Genomic DNA, 10,400 nt, shown 5'->3' with positions numbered 1-10,400 from the left:
TTATCCCTAACCCCCCAATCCAAACTGTAATCTAATCCAAACCCACCAACCCAAATTGTAATCAACCCAAACCCCCAACCCAAACTGTAATCTAACCATAACTCCCAACCAAAACTGTAATCTAATGTAAACCTCCTCTCCCAAATTGTAATCTGACCCTAATCCCCAAACCCAAACTGTACTCTAGACCTAACCCCCAACCCAAACTGTAATCTAACCCTAACTCCTCCAACCTTAACTGTAGTCCAATCCTAGCCTCAAAATATAACTGCAATAATAGTCTGCTTTCCAAAACATAGGAATACCATTTAATTTTATTATTTTCAAATAATAAATCAAATCTTTGAGAAATCCCAGTTTGAACAGTTTGTTGTATAGTCACATTGGTACACATCCAAGTTGACTTGACTGTCTAAGATATCAGAAACAGCAATGAAATCACACTGTGAATATTCTGCAAGATTTTGTTTCAAACCTTTCATTTTTACAGATAGATGAGGTCAAGTAGCACCATGTATGGTTGTGTGTTTAAACATACCCATGGGTTACATTTGCGTATATTAATGCATAACCCTTTTTTGTTTGTTTGTTCGCATCCCCATTACCTGCTACAGCAATTTTTTCAGGGGTCCACAAAGAACACAAAACAGAATAAAATACAGCGCATGTATAGATGCTTAAAGACATATACATACATAAAACATGGAAATAAAAATATAATTAAAGATACATAAATGCAAGATCACATGATCTTCACATTTATGATATTAATCAGTCACAACCATTCATCAGTCATCTCAGAGTACACTTTTTTTTTAAAATAATTTTTATTTCTCTTTACGATTTGAGTAGGTATGGTATTCCGAATGTTAATTTCTCTGTGCATTTCTCTTTATTTCAAATGATTTGTTCTTGCCATTGGGACTGTGAAGCAACCCACTGTTGCATTGTTGTACATACGCCTTGGGTCCTTTGTTCCAATAACCCCTTTAAAGAGGCAGAGAAGGTTCATAGTTAGCCTGTCACACATTCATGTCTGCATAATGCCTCATATTTTGTGTTTCATATGCACACTGAAGAAAACTATGGCATGGCATGACATCACTTCCTGCGAACATGCAGCTCGAAGTCATGCAGTTCCATGCCAATAAAATCAAAACTAGAACAGGCACGTGTGAATTTTTGAAATTGCAGTTAGCCTGTGTTAGCTTCCAGGATTCTTACAGGACACATATACCCTCCTATGCAGTGCACCAACACCAATATTAAAGTGCCAAGGACCTCTGAGGTGAAGTCCGTCTTCGATGTTCAGTTTCCACTTGTAAACAAATGTCCAACTGCTCAGACAATGGATGCTTTTGCTTAAATTAATAAACTTTCAATTATGCTGTATTTATGGCTGAAGAAGTATTCCGTCCTCTTTGTTGATTTGGTTCGGGTCATGAGCTTTGCTAGAAAAATAAAAATAACAAGCAAATTTATCTCCAAGACAAGACCTATTCACACCAGCATACAAACACAAAAAATATTTTTAAAAAGCCTCACATGAAGTCAAAATCTTAGTTGCAAGCCTTGTATCATGGTGTTAATTGCTGTAGGCTTAATTACATTGCTATGTGTAAATTCACTGGAATAGGAGTAAATGCCTGGCTATAAGAGTAAATGCATTACTATATGCAGATGTACTGCAATAGGACTAAATCCATTGCTATATCTGTAGATGCATTTCTGTAGGAGGAAATGCATTGCTATATGTGTAGAGACATTGCTATAGGAGGGAACACAGCTATATATATAAATGCATTGTTATAGGAGTAAATGCATTGCTATATGTGTAAATGCATTGCAATATGTGTAAATGCATTGCTATAGGAGTAAATGCACATGGAATAAATAAGCACAGCTCTGAATTTTTCCTGTGTGTCCGCAGGTTAATAACAACCTAAGATAAGCCTAAATGCTGATTGTAGCCCACACATTTTCCTGCTGGGGTGTTGGCCTTTGACCTACCAGTAGGGCTCGTCCTCTGGTTTCTATGGGCAACAGGAGGGCTCCTCCTGCACACAGGAAGCAGGATATGGAGAATGGCAACAGGGCCAGCAGCACTGACCTGGACATCAACACCTGGAAAACACAACCATCAGACACGCCCCTCAGACCTACCCATATCAGACTGCGAGACATGCCCGGCAGACATGTGCATCAGACAGAAAGACACACCCCCCTGAATGAAACAGGCACTCAAAAGTCTTTTCGTGGAATTAAAAGAACTACTCTGTGATGTGCATTCCAGCAGTGCAGCCTGTGAAGGCAGTGGTTTGGCAGCTGTTTGAAAGTAAATACAAGCAGAACTCGCAACTCCCGTAGCTTCGACCCACATACTTCCATTGTGCGAAACAGACAACTTTTCGATCCTTGGGGAGCTTCATCAGGTCAGGGTGTTTGGAAGTAGCCTGCATTTAATGGGCGGCAGCTGCGAGATGTAGTTGTGTTCTGGAAGCAGTATTCAGCGGGAGTGAGGTGAATTGGCGAGGTGTAGATGTGTTGGTGAAATGAAAAGATGTGCATACCTGAGCAATGAAAGGTGCGATCATGCCCCCAATTCGGCTAAAGGAAGTGCAGACGCCCAGTCCTATGGATCGCACGGCAGTGGGATACACCTGCAAAAGTCAGGAGAAAAGCTCTATGTGTGTCTGTGCACAGGTAAAGGCTCTGAGTGTGTCTGCACGCAGGTAAAGACTAAGAGTATGTATGTGCACAGGTAAAGACTCTGAGTGGGTCTGTACAGAGGTAAGGACTCTGAGTGTGTCTGTGCACAGGTAAAGACTCTGATTGGGTCTGTACAGAGGTAAGGACTCTGAGTGTGTCTGTGCACAGGTAAGGACTCTGAGTGTGTCTGTGCACAGGTAAAGACTCTGAGTGGGTCTGTGCACAGGTAAAGACTCTGAGTGGGTCTGTACAGAGGTAAGGACTCTGAGTGTGTCTGTGCACAGGTAAAGACTCTGAGTGTGTCTGTGCACAGGTAAAGACTCTGAGTGGGTCTGTACAGAGGTAAGGACTCTGAGTGTGTCTGTGCACAGGTAAAGACTCTGAGTGTGTCTGTGCACAGGTAAAGACTCTGAGTGGGTCTGTACAGAGGTAAGGACTCTGAGTGTGTCTGTGCACAGGTAGCTCTACTGCACTTGGGCACCCACCTCCGCAGTATAAAGATAAACAACACTGAAATTCATGGAGACCAGGGACCGGATCAGGAAGAGCAGCACTGTGAAGCCAAACCTGGGGAGGAGGAAGCCTCTTCCGTCAGTACTTTATTGGTAAATTGACTGCATTTATATAGCGCTTTTATCCAAAGCGCTTTACAATTGATGCCTCTCATTCACCAGAGCATTTAGGGGTTAGGTGTCTTGCTCAGGGACACTTTGGCACGCCCAGAGCGGGGATCGAACCAGCAACCCTCCGACTGCCAGACAACCGCTCTTACCTCCTGAGCTATGTTGCCCCTACCCACCAGTACTGACACAGGTTGCCTGTTGTTCGCCTGAATTACACTCTACTGTCAGTACTGACACAGCCTGCCTGATATTCACATGTATCACATTTTAAAGTCAGTACTGACACAGTCTTCCGTTCTACTGTCAGTACAGACAGCCTGCCTGCTGTTCACTTGTATCACACTCTACTGTCAGTATTGACACAGCCTGCCTGCTGTTCACCTGTATTACACTCTACTGTCAGTACTGACACAGGCTGCCTGATGTTCACCTGCGTTACACTCTACTGTCAGTACTGACACAGGCTGCCTGATGTTCACCTGCGTTACACTCTACTGTCAGTACAGACACAGCTTGCCTGGTGTTCACCTGTATTACACTCTACCGTCAGTACGAAGACTGTTGTCAAATCGGTTAATAGCATTGTGTGGGTGATGCAGTGCTTACATGGTAGAGCAGATGTTGACCAGCATGAAGAAGACCCCTGAGCTGAGCTGTAAGATGACCAAGCTGTATTTCCGCCCCACAACGTTCAGTAAGGCTATGTTCAGTGGAATGACTGCAAAACGAAAATCACAGAGTCTTCTGTGTTCACAGATCACATGTACAAAACAACAGAAACTCCATTCAAAATAGCTGTTTAAGCTCTGCTTCAATATCATTGAAATCCTGTATTCTCTCAGTTTGTCTGGAGTAATTATTTTCATGGTTTCAAACTCCGAGCTGAGCTGCACAGCCACTGCACCAGAGGAATGCACAGCATGCGCAGCTGGCATCAGATAAACTGCAGGTCTCTGGTCAACCATAATGCTGGTGCACAAGGAGACGAGGACAATCCTGTTGACTATACCCCTCCCTTTCTGGGCGAACCTACAGCCGCTCATGTGGCATACTGTAGGGGCTGCACTGTCACAATAAGGAGTTAATACAAGACCATGAATTAAGCACTACCTTGTCTAACCCTAAACACAATGAGGCACCAACCTCACCTCACCCCCCCCCCAAAAAAAAAAATAAAAATCAAGTATATTTTATGGTAGTCTTGATGTGACTAGGCTCTATGACAGCTCACAACCCTCTATGACAGCTCACAGCCCACAACGATAACAACAGACAGTGGGATTTATGCAATAACACTGGTAATAACAGTAATGACTATGCTCAATGACTGTCCTCGGCAGCAATAAGCAGTGGTATTTTAACTGTAGTAATGACAGTAATGACTTGGCTTTATGACAGCCCTCAGCAGTAATACGCAGTGGTACTTATGTAATAACAGTAGTAATGACATTAATGACTAGGCTCAATGACAGCCCTCAGCAGTAATACTCAGTGGTATTTATGTAACAACAGTAGTGACTAGGCTTTATGACAGCCCTTAGCAGTAATAAGAAGTGGTATTTATGTAATAACAGTTGCAATAGCAGTATTGACTAGGCTCAGCAGTAATATGCAGTGGGTTTGTGGTTCTTGTTACTCACGTGCCACCTCTCCCAAGCAGCTGATGAGCAGGGTCTGGTAATCGGCCATGCCGAACGGGATGCAGTAGCACCGCGCCCCCTCCTGGACATGCTTGACGTGGTGCTCCGGGTCTGGGTCCCTGATGCACAGCAGGTTCTTCTCCAGGAGCTCCGAGCTGCTCAGGACGGAGCCGTAGTAGGCGAAGGATGCCACGAACCTTGGGCCAGCAGAGGACCGGGTTAAACAAAACGCTGACAAAAACTTCACGTAAAAACCGAGACCAGCTGAGGTCTTTAACTTTCAAAATAAGTCGTTTTTTTTTTTTTAGTAATTTAGTTATAAACACTTTCCAATATCAGTTCAGTTGACTCTAGTTTGTAAAATGCATTTACGGTCTACACTGCTCAGATACAGCCTCAATACAGCACTACCAGTCTGATTAAAGCAAAAGTATGGTGAATGAAAGGATGGTGGACTGTCTGCTGCCCATTACAAAAGGTTAAACGCAAAGTTTCATAATGCCATTTGTTTATGTAGAGGAAAAAGCAGGTGAATACCATGAATACCACATGAGAACCGACGTCCTTCTGAACGTGGAGCTCACGAGAACGTAAAAGCTTCCCCTGTCGTTCTGCAAACAAACAGCGAGAGCACACATCAGGTTCTAGGTTCTCAAACGGCCAGCGGAAGCCTTCGGCGCTCGGCGGAGTTTTAATGGCGCACCAGGACGGGCTCCGCCAGGTCCCCCTCCGGCAGGGAGGAGCGGTTCATCTTGGCGATGCGCTGGAGCGTCGCCACCGCGCCCGCCACGTTCCCCGCCGACACGTTGAAGCGGGCCGACTCGGGGATGAACTGGAGGGACAGACGGACGCAGGCATAAACATCGCTGCTGGCCACTAGATTATTATTATTATTATTATTATTATTATTATTATTATTGGCAGTAGCGGAGCTCTACAGTGCTATCGTCGTACTAGCACCTGCTCCTGAAAATTGATGTGTGCCAACTAGAATAAATCATTTAAGAGCACACCTACTAATTGGGCTACATTAGTATGCTCCTAAATTTGGGAACCCACGTGCTCCTGGGAAAAACATGCTAGTTCAGAGGCCAGAGTAGTACTATTATTGTTATTGATAATAATAATAATAATAATAATAATAATAATAATAATAATAAATCAGTGCACAAACCACTCCGAGGAATGTCATTGTCTTAAATCATCAGGTGCACTGTTCTAATGACAGAATCCTTCTCTGTGTATTTTTTTTTGTTGTTGTACGTATTTGCAGTTTCTGTTAAAAATGCAATTTTACTCCTATGGGCTCTCAGGATAAAATAAGGTCAACAAGGTTAAACAAATTTAAAGGCAAAAATGTGTGCAAGTGCGTCCCTGAGCGGTTAGACCTGGAAGAGCACGATGAGAATGAGGCTGGGGAGGACTGACAGCCGGATCATCCACCGCCAGCCCAGGACGGGCACCACGGTCATGCCCAGGATGATGATCAGCATGGAGCCCGCCATCCAGAAGATCTGTGAGGAGACAGGCTGTTACCCACAAGCCCCGGCTACTTTCAACTGCTCATTGACCTCTTATATAAACCATAATCCAGCCCTCAAAAAATTCAAAACGAAGACACACAAAAAAAAAGACGCATTATATACTCTCCACATGACATCTAATTACAGATATAGTAAAAATCTCAGAAATTGAGATATGCTTTATATTCGCAGTCTTCATTGACTTATCGACATTCAGAGCAACACACTGTAACACAATTAAGCATACGCACATCTACTCTCATACTAATACACACACTCACACTAGAGCGCACAAACATATATCCATGCAAACATGCACAGCTAAAAACACACACACATACACAAACTAGCCACAGACACACAGATACATGTACGTATGCATACATGCACAAAGAGGCATATACCTACGCACATACACACTAACACAAACACACACACACACACACACACACACACACACACACACACAAATCTGTGCCTTTCAATGCTGATTGTTCTCACTCACCGAGGCCAGTGGGAGTAAATAAGCTCTATACTTCGCAGGAATGAATTCTGTTTTTAAAATATATCTGAAGGAAAAAGAGAAATTATTCAGGGACATGTCAGTACCAAGGGGAATATCATGTAGTCCAAGTGGGCTAAGGATGTATAAAGGTGTATAATAGGCTAATGGCTTCAGTGCAGTGCTAACAGTTTTAGCTCTGGTCTAACAGCCTGAGCAAAATTCTAACGACCTGAGCATAATGCTAATGGTTTTAGTGCTGGTCCAACAGCCTGATCGCAATGCTAACAGCCTGAGGATAGTGCAAACGGTCTTAGCACTGGGCTAATCTAAGGGTAAGGATAAGACCGCTAAACAATGAACAGTTCAGTGCAGCTAACACACTCTCACCCTTGCGAGGCCCCAGCTATCCCACAGCCAACCATGCTGCGGAGGAAGATGAACCAGCCATAGGACGGTGAGAAAGAAGTGAGCAGGGAGAAGTACGCGGACCACACAAAACCGCCAAACACCACCTGTTCCACATCAATGACAACATTGCAAAATTAAAAAAAAACTTTTCTTTTAAAATGTATGACATGCATTTCATATTATTCATGTCATTCTGTTAGAGTACACACAGACGGGCAGAAGAGTGTGCACCTCAAACAGTATATCTGTAAGGAAACACATTTCCATGCATGTCTGTGATCTACACTGACACCCAGTGGATAAAACAAGAATTACAGGTGAATAGTGGAACACTAACCTTCCAGCGTCCATATCGGTCAGCTATATATCCACTGAACGCCCCACAGACCATGAACCCAAGGAACACCATCTAAAAGAATAAACTAGCACAAATCAGCTCACTATTATGGCTACTCTTTGTTCCAAACATTATGGAGCTCACTGTATCTGAGCTTCAATTGGACACATTTCTCACCGTGGAAACCAGCGCCACCTGCCAGTCCTGCAGACGCCATTCACAACGGATTTCTGGTGACAGCACAGCCAGTAGCATGATCTCCATGGCCTCTATAATCTATATAAGATACAAACACAGTCAAATCCTCACACTCAGACACACACATAGTCACATATGCACACTCAAATAGCCTCTGCAATCTACTGTACACAACACACAAATACACAAAACAGACACATACAATAAAACACACACACACACACACACACAAGGGGCCTCTACAACCTATAAAACTCACACACAATCAAGCACACAAATACACACACTCAAAAGGCCTTTACATTCTATACAACACACATACACACAATACACAATCAGACAGCTCTTCATGCTGTAAGAGCAGACTTATGCAAACATCTTGTACACTCACAAACACATGCAAACACACGTACACTCACTTACTCACACACACACGCACGCACGCACGCACGCACGCATGTATGTATGTACAGTAGGTCTGCACACGAATTCCAGGCACTTCCTGTTAGAGTGTAAATGTGGAATCACTTTTTTGTCAGAACCAAAGTAACAAAGCAGATAGTGTTGAAAAAAAACTAAGCAACAGCTGCATTACGTTCTTTTACACAGATCCCAGGTTTCAGAAAGCCTAATTCCTTAAGTAAAACAACTAAGCCTTAAAATGGCACAATACATGAGTTTCACACAGGATGTGTTATACCTGACGTCTCCACTTACTTAGAAGCACTTTATAACAATAACTAATGCATAATTGTAATATATAACTGTATGCCAGTAATATGCAACAATGGCAAGATACCACAGATTCACACTTTAAAACTTGTAGGCCTAATAAAATTTTTCGAGATTAACTGCGGTTTATTTAATTAGCCTAGTCTGGGCTGTCGCACTTACATTGGCGCTGCCCATGATGACGAAGAGGAGAACGTGAAACCACCCAAAGCCAATGGTCTCAACTGCTTCTTCAACGCTGTACGTTTTACGCTCTGAAAAGTGACCCATTAATAAAAACACACACAAGAAGGACATTTTAAAACTATAATCAATGTGGAAATAATCTTTCAATAAACACTGTAACGTAAAATAGTTGGCATGTTAATTTCAGCAAAGGACTAACATTACTCGCTAAATTCGGATTTCATATTGGCCATCAGTATAATGTAACAATATAATATTTAATATCAGGGGCGTGGCTAGGAGCTCTGGGCCCGTGAAAGAATATTGTGGGACCCTAGAATCGTCAACACCTTTCACCCCTCTAGCGACGGTCCTTTTTAATATCACCTTTCGGCTCCTCAGGTGTTGCATTTTCGTTGACATATTCCAGTTCTACTTCCTGCAGATGTATGGCGCTCACGAGCTGCTCCTTCATGATGGAACTCTCTCTGTCCACGTTGAAAGGTGGTCCCGTTGCCTAGGCTACAAAATCCATCCTGACTTCACATCGATGAACACGCAACTTAACGATATTAAACTGTTTGCTGGTCCACATCTATTGGCAGAAATACGTCCTTATGCTTAAATAAAACTTCAGTTGTCTCGTTTCCGTCTTTTCTCAACTGAACAGTAATACTAGGCTACGATTGTCAACAACATGTAATATTTAATTACAGGGAAGTTACGGTGGACATGTAGGCACCGGTATGTTGCTTAACCTGCCACGCAGGCTAGCATTAAAAATGAAATCGCAAAAGCTATGCCCTACAGTTCTCACTGAAATATCTATCATACAAGATAAAGTACATACAGACATTTCGCGTGAATAGATTCGTGGTGACAAACATTCATATTCAAAGAGCCGTTGTGTTCGCTTTTAATAAAGAAAACGTTGACTACAAATCTACGTTTTAATAACGTGTTTTCTGCCTTTTTCTATGCATTTATCATAATCCTTCGAATTGTCATTGTAGCCTAGTGACTTTGGATAATTGTAGGCAAGACAGTAACATTTTAGAGTTAATTTAACTGTGAAAAGTTTATATGAGTCAAAGAGGGTTCAAATGTACTCTAACAGTCAATTCAAAACTAAATGTGTTAATTAATTAATTTTACCCTACGTAAATGCAAACGCAAACGTGAAATATTTAAATTATATTTCCGAGTAGCCTATAGAAAGCGCAAACTTACCGGCATTCCCAAGTAACCCAAAATCCGTTCGTTAAATCGTGTATATTTGAGGCATGGCAAAGAGGTTACTGATTTTCAAGCCGTTCAAGGTAATATGCACCTGTACACAACCAGGAAGTTAGTAGTGTTCTTAAAGGGGTGTGGTGCATATTGTGAAGCTCAAAGCAGTTGAGCAAAACCTGAAATTCTGACTGGAATTATTTTTAACCCTCCTATTATGTTTGATCCATTTCATTTTTTAATGTAAGGTTCCTGAAATACTAGAAAACGCCTATTTTTCCTTTGGTGATCATGGACATGTATGGAGTTTTTTCACTGTGTTATTAATAG

At 42.4% G+C, this 10,400-nt stretch overlaps 1 protein-coding gene across 1 annotated transcript; it reads right to left on the bottom strand.

Moving 5' to 3' along the window:
* Positions 1-296: 296 nt before the first annotated feature.
* Positions 297-10,183, bottom strand: svopl (SVOP-like). Its single transcript, XM_035425015.1, has 16 exons — positions 10,071-10,183; positions 9,228-9,362; positions 8,838-8,929; positions 7,923-8,021; positions 7,746-7,817; positions 7,388-7,512; positions 7,001-7,064; positions 6,361-6,486; positions 5,676-5,804; positions 5,510-5,583; positions 4,973-5,169; positions 3,939-4,050; positions 3,195-3,276; positions 2,571-2,660; positions 2,011-2,124; positions 297-1,451 (listed from the first exon to the last, which is right to left on the bottom strand). Exons 2-16 carry the CDS (start codon positions 9,313-9,315, stop codon positions 1,440-1,442), a joined length of 1,476 nt encoding a protein of 491 aa, XP_035280906.1. The 5' UTR covers positions 9,316-9,362; positions 10,071-10,183; the 3' UTR covers positions 297-1,439.
* Between the last annotated feature and the right edge of the window lie 217 nt (positions 10,184-10,400).

This window comes from Anguilla anguilla, chromosome 7 (assembly GCF_013347855.1).
Source record: "Anguilla anguilla isolate fAngAng1 chromosome 7, fAngAng1.pri, whole genome shotgun sequence".
NCBI classification, from domain to species: domain Eukaryota; kingdom Metazoa; phylum Chordata; class Actinopteri; order Anguilliformes; family Anguillidae; genus Anguilla; species Anguilla anguilla.
This window is presented reverse-complemented; position numbering and strand designations above follow the sequence as displayed.